Source organism: Apiospora kogelbergensis (genome assembly GCF_038363985.1).
Source record: "Apiospora kogelbergensis strain CBS 113332 chromosome Unknown utg000001l_segment0_segment0, whole genome shotgun sequence".
Lineage (NCBI taxonomy): Eukaryota > Fungi > Ascomycota > Sordariomycetes > Amphisphaeriales > Apiosporaceae > Apiospora > Apiospora kogelbergensis.
Genome location: NW_027117418.1, coordinates 7,386,567 through 7,405,711, shown reverse-complemented (window position 1 = coordinate 7,405,711; position 19,145 = coordinate 7,386,567). Strand labels below are relative to the sequence as shown.

The 19,145-nt window shown below is 53.5% G+C and overlaps 7 protein-coding genes across 7 annotated transcripts; 3 read left to right on the top strand and 4 right to left on the bottom strand.

Annotated features, from left to right (window-relative positions):
* Window positions 1-689: 689 nt before the first annotated feature.
* On the top strand, window positions 690-1,834 carry PG998_002392 (surf4 family protein; the record flags this gene model as incomplete). Its single annotated transcript, XM_066869210.1, has 4 exons — window positions 690-853; window positions 956-1,068; window positions 1,135-1,628; window positions 1,697-1,834. The coding sequence occupies 4 exons, from the start codon at window positions 690-692 to the stop codon at window positions 1,832-1,834; spliced, it is 909 nt and encodes a 302-aa protein (XP_066737625.1).
* A 973-nt stretch (window positions 1,835-2,807) lies between these two features.
* PG998_002391 (uncharacterized protein) lies at window positions 2,808-4,823 on the top strand (the record flags this gene model as incomplete). The annotated part of the gene is made up of 2 exons (XM_066869209.1): window positions 2,808-3,382; window positions 3,584-4,823. 2 exons carry the CDS (start codon window positions 2,808-2,810, stop codon window positions 4,821-4,823), a joined length of 1,815 nt encoding a protein of 604 aa, XP_066737624.1.
* Window positions 4,824-4,952: 129 nt separating this feature from the next.
* PG998_002390 (uncharacterized protein) lies at window positions 4,953-6,478 on the bottom strand (the record flags this gene model as incomplete). The annotated part of the gene is made up of 2 exons (XM_066869208.1): window positions 4,953-6,325; window positions 6,409-6,478. The coding sequence occupies 2 exons, from the start codon at window positions 6,476-6,478 to the stop codon at window positions 4,953-4,955; spliced, it is 1,443 nt and encodes a 480-aa protein (XP_066737623.1).
* Window positions 6,479-9,120: 2,642 nt separating this feature from the next.
* On the bottom strand, window positions 9,121-10,630 carry PG998_002389 (heat repeat protein; the record flags this gene model as incomplete). The annotated part of the gene is made up of 4 exons (XM_066869207.1): window positions 9,121-9,244; window positions 9,291-9,469; window positions 9,508-9,570; window positions 10,013-10,630. The coding sequence occupies 4 exons, from the start codon at window positions 10,628-10,630 to the stop codon at window positions 9,121-9,123; spliced, it is 984 nt and encodes a 327-aa protein (XP_066737622.1).
* Window positions 10,631-12,098: 1,468 nt separating this feature from the next.
* Window positions 12,099-13,345, bottom strand: PG998_002388 (Protein PXR1; the record flags this gene model as incomplete). Its single annotated transcript, XM_066869206.1, has 4 exons — window positions 12,099-12,122; window positions 12,187-12,997; window positions 13,023-13,253; window positions 13,323-13,345. 4 exons carry the CDS (start codon window positions 13,343-13,345, stop codon window positions 12,099-12,101), a joined length of 1,089 nt encoding a protein of 362 aa, XP_066737621.1.
* A 750-nt stretch (window positions 13,346-14,095) lies between these two features.
* PG998_002387 (uncharacterized protein) lies at window positions 14,096-14,851 on the top strand (the record flags this gene model as incomplete). The annotated part of the gene is made up of 3 exons (XM_066869205.1): window positions 14,096-14,236; window positions 14,335-14,453; window positions 14,587-14,851. The coding sequence occupies 3 exons, from the start codon at window positions 14,096-14,098 to the stop codon at window positions 14,849-14,851; spliced, it is 525 nt and encodes a 174-aa protein (XP_066737620.1).
* A 464-nt stretch (window positions 14,852-15,315) lies between these two features.
* PG998_002386 (calcium-transporting P-type ATPase) lies at window positions 15,316-18,690 on the bottom strand (the record flags this gene model as incomplete). Its single annotated transcript, XM_066869204.1, has 4 exons — window positions 15,316-15,851; window positions 15,914-18,015; window positions 18,045-18,448; window positions 18,517-18,690. 4 exons carry the CDS (start codon window positions 18,688-18,690, stop codon window positions 15,316-15,318), a joined length of 3,216 nt encoding a protein of 1,071 aa, XP_066737619.1.
* Between the last annotated feature and the right edge of the window lie 455 nt (window positions 18,691-19,145).

Sequence of the window (19,145 nt, the reverse complement as noted above, 5' to 3'; positions counted from 1 at the left end):
AAAAAAGAAGAGGATGGATTACTGTTCATTGAATACCTACATACCAGCTGTTACCCACTGAAAACCACTAGACCAAACCAATTGAGGGCCCTGAATGGGCCTGCCTCCCGTGTCTTGGAGTGCCAGGCCAGGGGGTACTTGAGCCCCAGGCGCCGGCGCCAGCAGTTTCAAAGTACAGGCATAGCTAGAGCCTGCCACCCACCACCACCCACCACCCTGGCCCGTTGCTTTTGCTTGCTCAACTGTCAATTGGGAACAGAGCGCAGGAAGTAAAAGGACACGGTTGTGCCTACACCGGGAACCGTGAAGCTTACCATTTCGCCGCCTAGACAGTGTGAAAGACTCGGGCATCGCATCGCCGCGCTCGCCTTCAAAAGCATTTCCTTCTTGTGTCCCACCACATCACCATAACTTACCGTCATTCCCACTCACGTCGCTGGCTGCCGTTACTTTCTCTCGTCTTTGACAGCTCCCACGCCAGCGTCTATTGCTACTGCGCTCCTCCGTGTCCGTCCCGTCCAGCCTCTGCCACACTGCCATTGAATTCTTGGCGGCAAAGAAGAAACCCAGCTTGGCGATCTGATTCTCTACTCCGCCAACCCATCTCGCCCTCGCTTCTCTCTCCCCGACGCCCGCCGAACAAAGCACGTCTATACCAACTACATCCCGCCTTCTCTCCAAAAAAGACCATGGCACAGATCAGAGGCACCGCCGGGTACTCCCTGGGCAACCAGAACCCTTTCGGGGGTGCACAAAGAGAGGGTCCCACGGATCCTAGCCCGCTCGACGCCATTCGCGAACAAACCTCCAAGATCGAGGACATGCTGGACACGTTTAGTGAACCCATCAAGCCGTAAGCTAGCTACCTCCAGAAATTCTCTCTTTCCCACACGCTTGGACTGCGTAGGAGCGAGCTCGAGTTAGACTGCCAGTAGAGCTGACAATTCCCGAACAGGTACCTTCCGGTCATTGGACGTTTCTTGATTGTCGTGACTTTCCTCGAGGACGCTCTCCGAATCCTGACGCAATGGAACGACCAGTTGCTGTACCTTCACGACTACAGGCATTGTATGTGGGCTTGCAAACTCGCGTCTACTGTAATTTGCGCGACGGCCGAATGCTAACATGAGACAGTCCCCTCCGGCCTTAACCACATCTTCCTCATAATCAACGTCGTCACCATGGTCGCGTGTGCTACCATGGTCATCATCCGCAAGCACTCCGACTACGCGGTCGCTGGCCTGATGGGCGTCGTGGTGGTCCAGGCTTTCGGCTACGGCTTGATCTTCGACCTCAACTTCTTCCTCCGCAACCTGTCCGTCATTGGCGGTCTCCTGATGGTGCTCTCCGATTCCTGGGTTAGGAAATCCAAGGCTTTCGCTGGCTTGCCTTCGCTCGACGAGAAGGACCGAAAGATGTACTTCCAGCTCGCCGGTCGCGTCCTCCTGATCTTCCTTTTCATCGGCTTCGTCTGGAGCGGTGAGTGGTCTCTCTGGAGAGTCGTCGTCTCTCTCGTTGGTCTGGTCGCCTGCGTCATGGTTGTTGTTGGTTTCAAGGCCAAGTTCAGCGCCATTATGCTGGTCGTTATCCTTAGCATCTTCAACCTCCTGGTCAACAACTTCTGGACTGTAAGTAGTCTTTTCTCGTTTGCGCGATCCCCTGTTTATGAGCTATTTGCTGATCAATTACGTAACAGCTTCACGAGCACCACCCCCACAAGGATTTCGCCAAGTACGATTTCTTCCAGATCTTGTCCATCGTCGGCGGACTCCTCCTGCTCGTTAACAGCGGCCCTGGTCAGTTCAGCATCGACGAGAAGAAGAAGGTTTACTAGAGCGAACGAGCTATATACCATGACCGATATGGGTGGTTCGGTCCAAGAGAATCACAAAGGTCTTAGCTTTGGGAAGGCGACTGGCTCCTGAGCTGTGGTCGAGGCGGATCTAGCGCGCATCACTTGGCGTCCAAGGGGCTTGAAATGGATAGCTACCTCAAGATTAACAGACGGGTTGAAACGGCGCAGCCTAGCCCTCTGTTCTGACTTCAGTATTGTTTGTAAAAAGTGTTACAGTTAAAGGATGAATGAAGACGTATGACGGCATTTTTTGTTATGCATCATCTACCCAGATCGGGACCCAATATTTTCAAATGTAGGCTGGCGTGAATGTGTTGATTGGCCGGAATCTGGGTGTATATGTCTACTCATCCTGTGAGCGTCGCTCACATGGCAACATGATAGGGGTTGGACAGTTGTGCTTGTGCAGATGCTATAACCAAGAACATCCCACTTTCTTTGGCACCGCATCCCCGAGAACTTTGCTGAACAATGTAGTCGTGAAGGCGTACGTAGCTGCCAGAAGGTAGTCTGTGGTTGCCGATATCAAGCTATGAGAAGTACACGCTATCATCAGGTCTGGACTGCGCAGAAGCTCTACTAACTAACCTACTAGTTGGCCCCTTTTTCGTAGCACCCCCTGCCTCTGATTGGGCGCACCAGTTGACGCCGGCCATACAGGCTATAATTGGTGCCATAACCCACCAGCCCCCGGAAATCTGGCTCCGTCCTGCTGCATACTTGTAGCAGTGCCTCCGGCCATCACCGCATTTATCGCCGCTGCATACTGGATATCTAATACCGCATTGCGTTTGGTGTGTCTTTGCCACAAAACCCATGCCATGCCAATGATAAAACTTCCCGCATCACGAAACCCCTTAGCCATTTCTCTTTTCTCTACCCGCAGCCCCCGCTACACAAACTGGATACTTCTGTCTCACAGTGCCTGACCTAACACGTACAGCAGTGACCCATGGCCGAAGCTGTAGGCACGGCCCTCGCCGTGGTGGGCGTGCTGGGCCAGATCTTCGACGGCTGCGTGAAGGCGTACGGCCACTTCACGACGGCGGCGCAGTTCGCCGAGCAGTCGCGGGGCATGGCGTGCAAGCTGCGCATCGAGGAGATGCGGCTGGTCGTCTGGGGCCGGGCCTGGGGCGTGACCGAGGGGAGGCTCGAGGCGCACCTCATGGATGCGTACGGGGGAGGGACCAGCCCTACAACCGCCACTACCAGAGCAGCAGCAGCAGGGCCGGGCCTCTTGGGCGGAGAAGGCCCGGGCGGGGTCATGATGCGATCCTTGGCCGTCCAGATCCTGAGCGAGCTGCACCGCACCATCACGGAGGGGCAGAAGTTGCGGGAACGGTACGGACTGGAGGACCAGGGGGCGGAGAACGGAGGTAGTGGTGATAACAACAGCGGCAGCAAAAAGGGACGGGAGGTATTGATACGCTGGTCAAGCGGCCAAGCGGCCACGGGAAGCTCGGAGAAGGGACCGGCGGCGGCGATTGGAGCTGGCGCAAGGAGTTCTCGATACGTGCGAGATGGGTGGTAGCCGGTAAGTCTAATGCGAAGCTTCTTGGCCTTGAAGATTGATGATCTAATGCGCGTGCCCGCATCTATAATAAAAAATACCAGATACTGATTTCAGATGGCAAAAGACAAGGACAAATTCACATCTCTACTTCAAGAGCTGAAAGGTGACTAAATAACCCCCCTTTTCTATATAATTGGCCCTCAACACCCCAAAAGTCCGCGGAAGGCTGATACCAAGATCTCGACCCATCCATCAGGTTACAACGACAGCCTGGAGCAGCTATTCCCAGCCTCCCGCATCCCCGCCATTCAGCGCACATGGGTGGCCGAGCTCCTGCAGTCCGCCAAGCGCGACGTTGAGCAACTCAGCCTGCTTGAGAACGCCAGCGACGCCGTGTACCCCAAACTTAACGCCTCGGCGAGTCTAAAGCGTCTGCGCATCAACCTGGACAACGAGCCGCACGGGAAGTCCGCCTTCAAGCCCACATTTGCCTTCAAGGTGGCCCGCTCGACGCTGACCGTGTCGGACCGGGACAGCAAGCGCAGCGAAGGGCTCTACCAGAGCAACGACAATAGCGACAAGTCCGGTAGCAGCGTCCTTATCGAGTGGGTCGACTACGATCGCGAGGACCTCGACGAGAAGTTCGTCCATCTGCGCCGGCTCGACCAGCTGTCGCGCATGATGGCCTCGGCCACGGACCGGCACCCGGACCTGCACACCATCGACTGCCTGGGCTACACCGACGACACGGCCAATAGCCGGTACGGCCTGGTGTATAAAGCACCCGAAACGCCTGCAGCAGCAGTCGCAACGACGACGTGCGGCCGCGCGACCACGCTACACGCTCTTATCTCCAGCAACGACCTCAAGACGCCGGACCTGAACGAGCGGATCCGTCTAGCCCAGACCTTGGCAGTAGCCCTCTGGTCGCTACATAGCCTCGACTGGCTGCACAAGTCGCTCTGCTCCAACAACATCCTCTTCTTTCCGTCCCCGAAGGCCGAGGACACAACTGTTGCCACCGTGCTGATCCCCGACATCTCGTCCCCGTACCTCGTGGGCTTCGACGCCTCGCGGCCCGACATGGACACGGACATGTCGGTGGCCTCGAAGAACCCGTCCATCCTGGACCTGCACCGGCACCCCAAGTCGTTGAGCGGGCTGTCGCGCCGGCCCTACTGCAAGAGCTACGACGTTTACAGTTTGGGGCTGGTCCTGCTCGAGATTGGGCTGTGGAAGTCGCTGCAGACGTACTACAAGCCGCACTACTCGGCCGAGCGGTGGCGGGACCGCGTCGTCTTGCCCGTGCTGGTCCCGGGGCTCGGCAACCGGACGGGGCGCGTGTACCGGGAGGTGGTCGAGCGCTGTCTGTCGGCCGAGGACGACATCAGCGGCGAGGAGGCGGGGCAACTGATGGAGAGCGTTGTGGCGGCGCTGGAGAGCATCCATGTATAATAATGAGTAGTACCTTTGCACAGTTGCTTTTGAGCGCCTAACCAACCATGCATGGCGTTATTAAATCTAGACAATAACATGAGCAGAAACCACTATCATGATCGCTATTCTCATCTTATGGAAACATGTTTAGGCAATGACCAGATTGTCTATAGCCTGCCTGGCCAGTGCGATGATGCGCTGGCAAGTCGGCGTCTCCCCCGGCTGGTGGAGCGTTAGCACGGCGCTGTAGTTGCCGCACTTACCCGCCTCAAGCAAGGGATCCATGGCGGCGTGGCGGGCGCGCGACCGGTTCTCCATCTGGATGACGAGGTCCTTGAGGCCGAGGTGGAACAAGTCCACCGAGACGCTGTCGGGATTCATCGTCTTGTCCACCGAGGCCGGCTCCGTGATGCCGTAGACATCGACCCGCAGCAGCGCCCGGACCGTCAGCCGCCAGATGGTGGGTTCCATCATGCGGTGCTCCAGCAGCTTCGTGGTGCCGCAGCAGTCGTCGGCGGCCAGCTGGCCCCAGAGCCCGCCGTAGCCTTCCATGCGGAAAGGGATCTCGCGGCGCTCCGCCTGCGCGCGCGCCGCCTCCTTGTCCACGAGGCCCAGGATGCGCTCGTACGCATGCGCGATGCTGGGGATCAGCGTGCCGAGCATCATGATATTCTGGAAGTTCTGCATGGCGCGCGGCGAGCTGCGCGATATCGAGTCCGCCATGGCGTGCTCCGACCGAAGCATCTGGTCCGAGGCCCCGCAGCAGACGGGGCAGTTGATGACCTGGTACGCCGTCTTGGCCGCGACGCGCGCCTGCCGGATCCCCTCGGTCACACGGTTGGACAGCTTCTGCATCGAGTCCAGCGCCAGATACAAGTTCGCCGTACAGGCGCACCCGACCGTGTTCGAGCTGTCGTCGCCGTGAGCCGCCATAGGAGGCGAGTGGTGGTCGATGCTGCTTTCGGCAGACGCCGAGGAACCTGAGGACATGTTCGGGACGCTCCCCGGCGGGGTATCCGCCATGTTGGTTAGTGCAGGGTCTAGATTGGACGAAGTCGACAAGGATGTTGTTTGCTCGATGCCTGCATCGCCAAAATCCACCTGACCGTAATTCATGTCCATGTAACCAAATTGACCCAAGTTGGGTGACCCCTTGTTGTTGTTATTGATCATGTTGACGTCTTCATGTGGCGGTAGCAGGGCCATATCGTCCAGGAGGCCCGAGGGCAGCGACGTATCGAACATGGTATCGCCGCCGCTCAGGAAGGTCAGAAAGGCGAGGCCCGGGTCCTCGGTATCGGGCGGGACGCTGAACATGGGGTTCTTGTTAGGGGACCCCTCCGAAGTCGTGGTAGTGGGACCGGCGGAGGTGTCATTACTGCTAGCCTGCTCCGGCTCCTCGCGGGGTCGTTTCCGGGGCCGGCCCATCTGTTTCTGAGGAGAGTAGTGACACGCGATGCCCTCGCGTTTGCATCGAGCGCATCCGTCTGCTTCTTTGGAGCATGCCAGCTTTCGAGAGCCTAGAATGAACAAACAAGAAACCATCGTGTCAGTAGTGATCTTTGGAGACCCACTGAGAGAGAGACAAACAGAAGCGACTTACGGCATTCGTCACAGGCCCGATGCTTCGGAGCCGAGTTCGACTCGTCTGTCCCAGCATTGGCGGACGACATTTTTACCTTTTATATACCAGATTTCCACTCTGTCTTGGGGGAAAGGGGGTATGGAAACGGGTTCGAGCAACAATGGTCATTCTCCGAGTGATTATACGCGTTCAAAGGGAGGATTTGGCTGCCTTACTGGTGGTCCATGGGCTCGAGAGCAACGAGCGGTCTTTACTGCTAGTGGGGAGGATTCGTCGATTCGTAAGCAGAGCTGACTGGATGTGTTAGATACACCCCCCAGAATCCCGCGCCACACACCCCGTAAGCTGAGAATAGCCTAACAAAGAAATGCAAGCATCCATGTATGAACCGTGTAGTAGTTGCTTCCAGTGCTTCGAGAGCCATGGAACTATGATGCCACGATGAGTTTATCACATACGTGTTTTGCTCTCCCCGCACTGAATGACCTGTCATCCTTGCATGCCTGAATGGCCACCAAATTAGGTCGAGAACAGGTGGTGGTTGGTAGGATCTAGAGGAGACATTATACTAATAGGTACACAATACCTAATCCGCATGTCCAAAGTCATTATGCATGCAGCATGGACGGGTACTGGCTGGTTATTCTCAACGCTTCGTCCGGCTCCTGTGCTTCCTCCCCTTTGTCCTTTCAATCAGCCGCTCTTGCCGCCGTTCTTCTGCGCGTTTCTATCTTGCAGGCTGCTCCTCCGTGATCTTGCCATTGCCTAATGTGTCGACAGAGTTCAGGTCTGCAAGAAAGCGCCGGATTCGCAGTCCTGTCCTGTGTCGGACCAATGCATCGAAAGTGTCGTCGGCCGCTGCATGGACAGCTATCTGAAGGCCCCTGAGCACATCTCGATCTTTGATATCGCTGTTATCGTAATCGAAGAAGACATCCAAATCACTCAGGGCTTCCTCGACCGCAGTTCTTTGCGGCTCTGGGGCAATATAGGTTTGAATTTGGTCGCCTTGTGGAGGGTTGTCTGGATTTTTCGAAGATGTAGCCCTTGACGAAACTTCTCCAGTCAACTTGACGGGAAATTGTGGTAGAAGAGGCCGAGTAGCCGTAACTTCCGGGTTCTGACGGCTCTTATCATCTCTGATGGTTGACGGCTGATGATGTTTTGGACGATACTTGCTAATCATACCACCTTTAGCTCGCCGGCTCCTTGGTCTATGAATGGAATTACCAGTATGATTGGGACGTTCGGGGCATGGTTCAAGGCGTTGATTCTCGTTCTTCTTGCCAGAAACAGCATCCAGTGCGCGCTCCAGAGATGATGTGGTGCTGATGGCGTGCTTCCATGTAAGCGGGAGTTCCGGTGCTGGCGAGGTGCACTGAGGATATAGCATTATTTCCTTGCTAGGCTGTAGAGGTAGATTTTTGTGGTCCTCTTTCGTGGCCGTCTGATGATTGTACGACTTGAACTTGTTCTCTCTGGGGAGGACTCTTCCGCTCTTACTTGAGGAAGCAAAGCCAACCCATTTTCTCGTTTAAAACCTGGCGGACGCTTTCCCAGTGCCCTTGGTGGTCCATTATGTACATCAGAGCGGTCTGGATTGGCAAGCGACATCTTTGAGTCTTGTCGATCGATATTTCGGTGTAGCTCTTGAGGAGGGGTTGGAGACACCTTTTTTATGAAGGGCAACTGTGTGCCGCCGTGACTAGGAGGCGGGTGTTCCCGGCTGTTGGCTCGGCTATTATCAGGTATGGTCGTTTCTTTCGTGCTGATCTGGACTTTGCCATCAGAAATGAGTTTGATCTGGTTGAGCAATTCTGGTTTGGGTCTCGGTGATTCCCTTGCTGCGCCTTTTTTCCTGGGCCATGGAAGCGGCCTTCTTTGAATATTGTGTTCCTTCTTCTCTCGCAGTGGGTCTATTGTAGCCGTCGAAATTCCATCTTCTGGTGTGAAGCGGATGTACGTGTCGTCGCTGCGTCCAGATGAAATGGCCCTGCACTCGTCTTGGCCATCGAGTTCGGCTACGAGGGGAAGCGAGTTTCGGCGTCTCTTGTTCTTCTATGAAGTGGGATCTGCAGACTTTAGCTCGGCCTCGGCAGGAAATTGCCCCCTTTGCTCCTCGGAGGTGACTGCGAGGCCTGCTGCCCGGAATTCCTCTCGATACGGAAGCAGAGGCTTGACAGTATGGATCGATGGTCTGGAATCAGACTCAGTGGGCGTGGTGACTGGGAGTTTTCCTGCTGCATCCGCCACTTTTGCATACTTTTCCAACTCCCTCGTGAAGTGTCTGAGAGCCTTGCGCCGGCTCGATGTGCGCGATGGTATCCTGGGTGGATCGGGTATCTCCTTGGCGGTCTGGCCAGATGCTATTAGCAAAGACAGTTGTTTTTGCTGAGCAAGCGCGCGCTGGATGGCAGCCCAAGTCGCCGGGTCTGAGATGCCAAACCGCTTGCTTTGTCGACAACGAAGGCTTCCTTGCTAGGGTGGGTCAGGTTGAGGCATCTTTTGTGATTGAGAAAGAAAATAGGAGACCAAAACATATGTTTAGAGGTGTATTAGAGATTGTGATTGAATTGGAGGGCTGCTGGGTTCCACGCTGTTCGTTTTCTTCGGTGCCTTCCAATCTATATCCTGTTTATTCGATTGTGTGGGATCAAACAGTTGGAAACTGGAAACACCCCCAACACCCTCCAGTGCAGAGGTTGCACCGTTCTTGACCAAGATGGTCGATCAATGGATATCGGTAATGCCAGGAGCAGAATAAACTTCCAGTTGGCGATGCCCTTTTCTCAATAAGAACTCGATGGCCGCAAAGTCTCTCTTATCAATTCTGACGTTTTTGTTCATTTCCGACCTGCACATAGGTCAGCGCCCGACCCCATTCAGGCGAGTACCAAGACTTACCTAGCAAAAGTCTCGAAGTGAGGGCGTGTTGCCTTTTGTAAAGGTTAGCTTGGTGTAATTGGGCCGGCTTTGGACGGGGTGGCATGATTACCTCGGGCTTTGTACGAGCCGCACGGAGACATTGCCGATAAAGTGAGAGGACATCTCTCTGCAATCCCGACAGCCGCATGCTCAACTAGAGAAACACGTATATACCCTTCAGTTACAACTTACTAGTCTTGTTCGTTGCGAGTTATGTTGAGGTAAGTAAAGCTTCGAATACTCCTTGTCGGGACTCTTGGTCAATGTCGTCAGTACAATTACTACCCTGCAGGCCGTGCTTGCTGACGGCCCGTTCGCAGCTGCCAGTTCAACACCTATAATAATTATCAGCGAACGATAGGTATATTAAATTGCTGTCGCTCCCATCCCATTTTGAGCTTCGCTAGTGATGAGCATCTGGCAAAAAAGAACGTAAGGTGCAATGACAAGAGGCAATAAAAAAATTCCATATAAGCCCATCCAAATAGTCGAGAGTGGTCTCGTTGTTCATTCTAAAGCAACTCCTTGCCTCGCAATCGACCCCTTTCCATTGGTCCCATTCATCATCATTTCCTCCAATTTCTTCATTACAGCTCGAACCTGCCCATAAATACCCACAGTCGCCAAACTGCCAATCCGAGATCATGAGAGATCATTAAAGATTTAACGAGAGACAAAACCGGGCCTTCATCAACACCTCCGAACAGGTGTCCGCAACACTGGGCTCAAGGGGTTCCAGAGGAGGGGGTTGAGCTTGGTAAAAAGACTGGTCGTCGCCCTCTTTATCCATACTCAAGGTGCTCAACCAATGATAGTCCTGAAGGGGCTCGCGTGAACCAGGCAGTGACGAGGATGTTGGTGAAATCACCATAGGAGTCTGAGGGTGGGGTGAGTGTGGGGAGGTTTCTGGTGGTAATGACGCCGGAACACCTTGGTAGATTTCCTCCTCCCTCTCCTCGGCCACAGCTGGGAGCTGTTCGCCGCTGTTGTTCCTGCATTTGCTCGCCATCTTCTCCAGTTGCTTGTTGAACAGGGTTCGGTTATATCTGCTACAGCAGGCCGAAGCCGACCGTTGGCCCATGAGTCGGTCCGCGATCTCCTCCCAGTCCAGTTTGGACTGGTCGCGGAGTTCCAGCAGCTGACGGTCCTCTTCGGCAGTCCAGAAGAAGGAGGGGAAACCCTCTGGTTCGTTTTTTTGGTAGCTTTGATAACGGCGGAGGTAGCGGAGGTAGTCCCGCCCTCGCCGCGATACTTGGCCCGCCACGCGACGCGGCAATGTCTGATAATTGTTGGTAGTAGTTGCTACCGTTGTCATTGTAGCGGTCTGAGTCGTCAAAGTCACGCGCACGGAGTAGATCCGGTGGGCTGGGAGGGCTATCCCACAATAGCCCGGCTCTCCTGGACTGATCATGGGTGATCAGCCTCTTAAAGCGACCCCGGATCGTGTCCGCAGACTGGGTTTGCTGGTGGTATCTTGGAGTGTCACGATGGGCTAACATCGTCAACAAGGGCATGACCAGTTTTTAACAAAGACGGAAGAGAACAATCTTTTTTTCGAGGTCGCCATCCTGTCTTCTCCCTCTCCATCTCATCAAGCTGTTTGTGTTTGTTGGATGGCTAACAGACAGGGATCCTGGAGTTGTGGGCGAAAGCCAACAGCGCCATTTACCAAGGAGCCGGAAACCAATTGACATACGGTACGGTTCAATCCGTGAATCATGGATGGCTATTTATAAATGACTTCTCACAGTCTGGACGAGAATAGGAACATACTTGCAAGCGTTGTGCTGACAAATGGTGCACCAGGACCTTGGCTGGGACTTTCGTAATCGGACAAACAGCTGTAGCAGGGTGCGTACGCATTGAGCTTTTTTCGGCCAGAACAACATATGGTCAACTGTCGGGCTAAATTGAGGTGAAGAATCAGAGCCTACCAACTGGGTGTGTCACTACGATGGATTATCTTGCAATTACAGACCATCAAGTCACGTATACTATAGACTGCGCTATCTCCCCAATTGCTAGAAAGAGGTTCGCCATGAAGAAGAAAACAGATGGATAAGAATAGAGGGGACGGTTTACCCCCTTCGAGCCATGCAGGCATAATGTATTGCTTCTATGGCAATGAAAGCTCACCTTAAACCGTTTGCTCGTCAGCCTCAGGCCCGAAGACGACGTCGCTCCCGATTGTGAGTTCGCCCTCGTCCAGGACTCGGCAAGTCGTCAGCCCACGACTACATCACGCTGCCTTTTATAAGGAATCTATAAATTGCAATAATGCCTGGTTCCCTTATGATCAGGCCTGAGCAGACTAGAACTAGTAGCAGGAGATTCTTTATATTGCGAAGTCAACGCTACACTATATATACTCAAAGGGTTCGACTCCCTCTATGGTCATCCTTTTCGACATTTACTTTTCCTTGTTCCCCTATTTGTTATACACAAACAAGCATGAATCTGAATTCCTTCCGTGCTGCAGGAATATATCGTTTCAGATCCCTCCCTACCTTCTTCTCGAGTTCAGGCTCGCCAACTGCACAAAAATCAAACGATCAGTTGGGGATAATATGGAAAGGCACAAACTGATCGACAGGCACTGGACGTACGGTCTGGATTTTATTTCCGGACGGTTCTAGATAGCCATGCTGTTTTTATTTAAGATAGAGCTCAAGATCTTCTGTCTATATTCAACAGATAGCAGTCAGAGTTTAATGAAACCATGTGTATATCATCGCTCTCATTCGGGTATACTGTGTCTAACTCTAGGCTTTCTATTAACACTTCTACACAGGCTTCACCATAAAAATCTGGAGCATTGTTAGTCTGCGCCCAAAATACTGTCAGCTGGAAGAGTAACGATGGTCTTCTTACCTGGGCCAAAGCAGCCGCATCCAATGCCTTTCTCTTGGATGCGATGTTTCGCGAGCGCACGAAATGACGGGTGGAAAGCGACTGAGGCGTTGAAGTTCCTGATGCGACGGGAGTTGCAGTGCCACTTTCCGCAGGTGTGGAAATCACCGCAACGACTGTGGCGGAAGCCTCCTCGCTCGAAGCGGCAGAGGCGTCCCGTTGTTTCCGCTTCTTCTCCTTCTTTTGCTTCTTCTTGGAGTCGCTGGCATCCTCGGACTCGATGCCTGCCTCGTCACCTACCTCGGTCTTCCGCTTCTTGCTCTTCTTGCTCTTGCTCTTCACCTCGTCATCCTCCTCGAGTGCCTCCGCGGCCTTCAGCTTCTTGGCCTTCTTCTTCTCCTTTTTCGCTCTGCGCTCGTCCTCGCTGGTCGAGGTGCTGGCTGTGATCGCTTCGGTAGCCTCTTCCTTGGAGCGCTTCTTCTTCTTCTTTTCCTTTTTTACTTCCGGCTCCTCTGGGCTTTCGGACTCTTCGGCCTTCCGCTTCTTAGATTTCTTCTCCTTCTTTGACTTGGAGGTTCCGTCGTCCTCCTGCGTTGGTACGTCGGCCAGTAGTATTTGGTCCTTGGACTCCTCCTTCACTTCATCCTCCTTGACGGGTTCTTCCTTCTTCAACAAGTCCGTCATCTGGTCGCCCACTAGTAGTCCGCCCTTGACGAAGCGCATCAAGCCAAACTTGCGCTCCACGTATGTACTGGTCTTGATCTCGGCGCGGAGGGTCTGTTCCTTCTTGATGGTGTCGTCGGATTTGCCGTTCAGGCGTCCCAAAAAGGTCCTTGAAGACATCGAGACCCGTGCACTCATCGGCCTGCTTCTGGCGGACTTTGGCGCCAAGTCCCAGGGTGTCGTCCTTGAGGGTGACTCGGATGGGGGCGGCGCTGGCGGCGCTGTGCAGGTCCGAGTGCGACGAGTCCTGGGCTCCCAGGAATTGACCAGGCTCCCAGCCGTGGGATCTCAGGATCTTCTGGCCGAAGGTCGTCTCATCGCGACTCCATTTCGTGTTGTTCGGGTCGAAGGCCAACTTCCGGCGCCTATGGGGGTCAGTGTCAGCTTCGTCTGCTTTCTCCTTTTCTTCGCATTCAATCAGAGCATCGTCTTACGTTTTTACCCCAGCGAGACCCATTGCGATCGATCAGTAGCAGCCGACTGCTTTCGTATCTCGAGTCTTGGAAAGCGGTAAGTACCTGCTGTAGACTTTGGTGGGGCTCGTGTTTGCCGTTGGACTTTGGGAAATTTTTGGGAATCTAATCTGAGCGGGACTGATAAGCGCCTTATCATATAGCGGATTCACGATTGTCCGCCTAGCAGGTCCACTTGTACCTTGTTATCCCTGCATGTTCTACCCCTGCATCCTTGCGAGTGCTCTCCTGATTTCAAGTCTCAGCCAATCACAGATAACTATTATAAGTCTGGATGACCTCAACTTGACGACCTTCCACATTGGCACAGGATAAGTATTGTATCGCTGTATGTTCGATGACATTTGCTCGCTACCAAATACCTGACACAACAGTCCAATATTAAACCAATGAATTCAAATTTTGAAGTAGTTTGAAAAGCCCTCTTGAATCTCCTAGATGGAAGGCACGTCTTGCCATATGGAGGCGGGGCAGTACCATCAGATCCTTTGCGCTTGCCTTGCTTGAAGTTGTTTGAAGTGTTCGTCCTTTCTGGTGGGGATACGAAATACCATCAACTGCAATGTTTTCCTAGTGACACCTACCAAGTGAAGAGCAACCTGTCTTTCAACGAGCAATATCATCTCAACACTAGTACGGACCGCTCATATCTCTCTCGTCTCCAATATATTGAGCAGGCGGCCGTCCTCTGGTTTACTCGAGACAACAACAACAATCGCATCGAAGCCTTCACCATGCCTCCTCGTAAGAAACCTTCAGCAGCGTCCCCTCCCGCTTCCAATGAAGAAGTCAACACGGATGCTACCGCCATGGACCTCAATAATCTGGCGGTCCCGGAGGTGAACGATCTTTCGCTAGCTGTCATGGATAGCCTCGTAAGTTGCCGATAATCATCCTCCTGCTTCTGTTTCTTTGTTTCGTACGAAAAATGGGAAACTGAACGGTAATCATTGGCTGATTTGCTCTGTGGCAGGCAAATATGAGATCTGATTTCTACACTATGGGTTTAAAAATGCGACAGGAGCACGCCAAGAAGCTGGCCGACATACGCAAGAGCTTCGCCAAGCGCGTCAAGGAGGAGCTGCATGTAGAGTGAGTTATACTTACCTCCGTCTACGAGGTTGACTCCAATCTCAATCCCCTTTCTTACGTCAAACCCAACACCCATGGCTAGCCATAAGTTAGACACTTCCAGCGAGCTGACTGTTCGTGTACTCTCTGGCAGGGAGACTCGCGTCCAATCGCTGTTGGAGCGACTTGACCGAGCTATCCAGAAGAAGGCAGCCTGCGAAGAGGCAATGATGCAAGTTGTCGACTCCGTGAAGCAGGAAACAGAAGCCTTCCAGCTCGCCATCAGCTCAGTCTATGCCGAGAGGCTCCAGCAATGCCAGGAAGGAGTCGCAATGGCTGACCAAGCCCAATCAGGAAGCAGTCCGCTTATACGAGGAGAGAAAGAGGCGCGCGCACGAGTGGATAACTTAATGCAGTAGATGCCGAGACAAAAGCGGAGGTAGCTTGGGAGGGATCTTTGGGATGATGTGGACGAATGTCGAGCTAAAACGGATCAAAAGGGATGTTGCCACGGTATCAGATGAGGATATTAGAGGGACCATTCGTAATTTCAATGATTTGTCATGGCTTTAAAAGATCCTTGATGAAGTGTCAAGTAGTAGGTCATATCTAATCCTGAGCTCTAATGGACCGGGTTGCTACATTGCAATGGTATTTCCGACTCTAAAGGGGTTCGTTTATCTCTATATGATTATGTACAGTTCGAGCAAAATTGGGCTCAGTCTTCTCATCATTGCTTTATACAACAGATATACAATACAGCGCTATACATGACGCATAACAATACAGGCGACCACCACACTCACATATTGTGATAATCCCCCTGCTTTGGTGGGTGGAAGGCTGCTTCCCTATTCGTAATCTGGTTATAAAATCCGTAAAATCACACAGCCTGGCTGTACCCCCCGAGCCGCTTTTTCCCATATTTGTACCACTTCCTCGCCTCGTCGGCCCAGAACACGGTGCTGCAGAGCATGACAAGCCGCACCAGATCCCAGAAGCCGAGGGCCTCGGTCTGGAAGACCTCCTGGAGCCAGGGGAAGTAGATGACGAGTAGCTGGCCCGCGATGCTGAGGGCGACGGCCCAGTTGAAAAGCGTGTTGGAAAACAGGCCCACCTCGCCCCGGAGCAGCGACTTGCTTTCGGAGCGGCAGCTGAGCGCGTTGAACATGTCGAACAGCACGAAGCAAGTGAAAGTCATGGTGGTGTCGCGGCGCGTGACTTCGCCATCCGACAGCATCTCGCGCGTGTAGATGATCATGGTGCCGACCATAATGATGGCCGCTTGCGTCATGACGCGCACCAGTAGGTTCCGGGTCAGAACCGGCTCGCTTCGAGAGCGCGGCGGGCGAGACATGACGTCCTTATCGACTTTCTCGACACCCAGCGACTGAGCGGGCGGGCCGTCCATGATAATATCTGTCAACAGGTTAGTATCGGACTGTTGGCTTCACGAAGTTTATGTAAATGGATGGACTTACTGATCCAGAGAATCTGCATGGCATTCAGTGGTGACCTGAATCCCAGGCAAGTGCAGAGGAAGACCAGCGACAGGCCGGCAACCGAGGTACTAAGTTGAAATGTGATAAAGTTCTGGATGTTGCTGAAGATGCCTTTACCCTGCTCAATGGCATGCAGGATGGTGGAGAAATCGTCGTCGGTTAGAATCATGTCTGAGGCTTCCTTGGCAACGTCTGTGCCATGCATACCCATTGAAATACCAATATCTGCCTTCTTGAGCGCAGGCGCGTCGTTGACACCGTCGCCCGTCATCGCAACAATGTCGCCACGCGACTGGAGTGCTTGAATGATCTTGAGCTTATGCTCGGGGTTGGTGCGAGCGAAGATGGTGGTCGTCTGCATGGCCGATGCGAGCTCATGCTCAGACATGGCATCGACCTCGTCTCCTGAAAGTACTGGCTTGATGACCGACTGGCCGGCGGAGGCTTCTCTTTCGCTAGCGATGTGCATTCCCAGTTGTCTTCCAATGGCAAGAGCGGTGGTGCTCGAGTCGCCGGTAATCATAATGACCTTGACACCACCGCGCATCAACCTGCGGATCGACCTGGCAACACCGGGTCTGGGTGGGTCGCTCATTCCCACGAGACCCGCGAACGTGAGACCCTTGAACAACTCCTCGCCGCTGGGTACAGCAGGACTCTCGCTCCTTTCATGGCTAGCAGGCGTGTTGCTTCGTGAATTTGCGCTCTTGCTTGACTTTGACCTGTGTGACTTCGTTGAGATCGGACCACTAGCGAAGGCCAGAACGCGCAGACCCTTTTCGGCCATACGTTCGACTGCCTCGTGCGCCTCACGGCGGCGGGCCGCGTCCAAGACGAACTCTCGCCCGTCAGCTGCCATGTACGAGTCGCAGGCGTCAAGGATCCTGTCGATAGATCCCTTCATGTAAGCGTATTCCTTATCGTGATGCGCATTTTCTGCCCCAATGACAACGCCCATCCACTTCCTTTCAGAGCTGAATGGTGTCTCGGCAGTGCGTGGGCCTGTAGACTCCCTGGCATCGTGCTCCTTGAACCTGTCCAGAAGATCAAGCATCGCAACATCGGTAGGCTGACCAACCCAGCGCGAATGGGTCGGGTCTTTGTGCTGGCTGTCGGCAAAGGCTGTCTTGGGACCCCCATGGTGAGATAGGCGAGCGTTGTTGGCGATATTTCCAATTCGAAGAATCTTGAGCGCGGCTGCATCGGGGCTCTTTTCCGTTAATTCGTCATCCGATTCAACATCAATTGCCTCTTTCTTTCCAAAATACCACATCTTTGCACTCGTCATGTGATTCATCGTCAAAGTGCCCGTCTTATCTGAACAGACAACATTGACTGATCCAAGAGTCTCGACACTGGGCATCTTCCGCACAATCGCATTGTATTTGGCCATTCTGTGGACACCGAGTGCTAGCGTTACGGTCACGATAATCGGTAAGCCTTCTGGAATAGCAGCCACAGCAAGAGAGATAGAAATCGTGAAGATTTCAAGAATCTTCTTTCCTTGCAACCAACCAACCATAGAGATCAGACCGATGATAACGAACGAGATCTTGCTGAGTTGAGAGCCGAGTTCATCCATAGATAGCTGAAGCGGAGATCGCGGGCTTTCGGTGCCGGACACGCTCGCAGCAATAGTGCCAAAATGAGTGTCACCTCCAGTCGCGAAGACGATACCTTGTCCATGTCCGGATTTGACCAGTGTTCCCATATGCGCAATGTTGTGTACACCCTCCTTTGCTGGCTCCGCCTTGGATGCATCGTTGTAAAAAGAAGGCGACAGCGCCGCAGGGCTAGGTAGACGCTGGTTACTGTAATCACCGAACTGTGGCGATTGCATGTTCTTGAGTCGTGACTGAGCCGTAACCTTCACAGGCTCGTTCTCGCCCGTCAGATTCGATTCGTCAATGGTCAGGTCCGAGGCATTGGTGACTCGTATATCGGCAGGGATGCGATCGCCAGTGGTGAATAATACCAAGTCTCCAGGCACCAATGTCGCGGCCATGACTTTCTGCGAAGCTGCTTCGGATACTTCCTCCATGGGAGTCGATGCGCCGAGGTCTCCATCTTCCCGGGGATGTCTTCGCTAGTCGCTGCGGGCCAAACAGACGTCTTCCCATTGGAGCCAGATTTCGCGACGTGGGATCGTACCAAGTGGGCGTGGTTCGGGACGAGATGGTTCAAAGCTTCGATGGACTTCTCAGAGCGGTATTCCTGGACAAACCCAACGGCGACGACAATAGTGACGGCCACAGTGATACTAACGGCATCGTCCGTGTTCCCTACTACCACCGACGCCAGAGCGGATACCAGAAGTAAGATGATGAGCGGTTCTTGGAATTGTTTGATAAATCGTAACCACAGCGGTTCCGGGGGCTCGTGTGGGATTTCGTTCGGTCCGAAGTCACGTAATCTGGATAGAGCCTCGACGGGGGTTAAGCCATGCGTAAGGGAGGTCTGTAGTCGTGATGCGGTCTCGCTCGCTGTCATGGCAGAGTACTGGTCTGCTACTGTCTGCAAACACGATTGGTTAGCGACAGATGCATTCGGAGGAAGCATGGAAATACAGTGTAACCACTTACCCGCGACTGAGCGGAGGTTGTCCTTGCGTGCCCTGGTCTTCTCGTTTGTGACCTTCCGACATGGTCATCCTCGTTGTCGTCATAGCCTCGATCGCCGCCGGTGATACTAGGGACTGAGACAGGCAAAAGCGGGATGCCGCCTTCATCGGTTTTGTTAAATGGCCAGGGAGGCATGTTGGCCAGTGTTGTAGGACCGCAATCTCGTCGCAGCGCGAAACTTCATGGGGCGGAAGACGCAATCGATAAAGGCAATGGCGACGATGCAGCGAGCCAGGCTGGCAGTTGCTAGCTCCACTGACCGAGACAGTTGAAGCCAAGTAAGTCAATGCAGGTGATTCAGAAAGAAGGTGGGAATGTGTTGTTCGTTATTCCCATCATAATGGCAGCATCGACTAATGAAAGTATTAGGTAGTCTCTCAAGACTGGAAAGAAATGGACAGGCTGATTTGGTTGGCTTCTTTTCTGCCGATCGATCAAGTGTTGGTATTACTTTTGTGAAGCGTGGACGTGTCTATGTAAGGTGTTGCCTCTGGTCTGGAGGTTTAACACTGGCGTTGGGCGTGGGGCTAGACCCAACTAGGCTAATAGGGTACATATCGCCCTTTTATGCACACGTGCATAAATAAAAC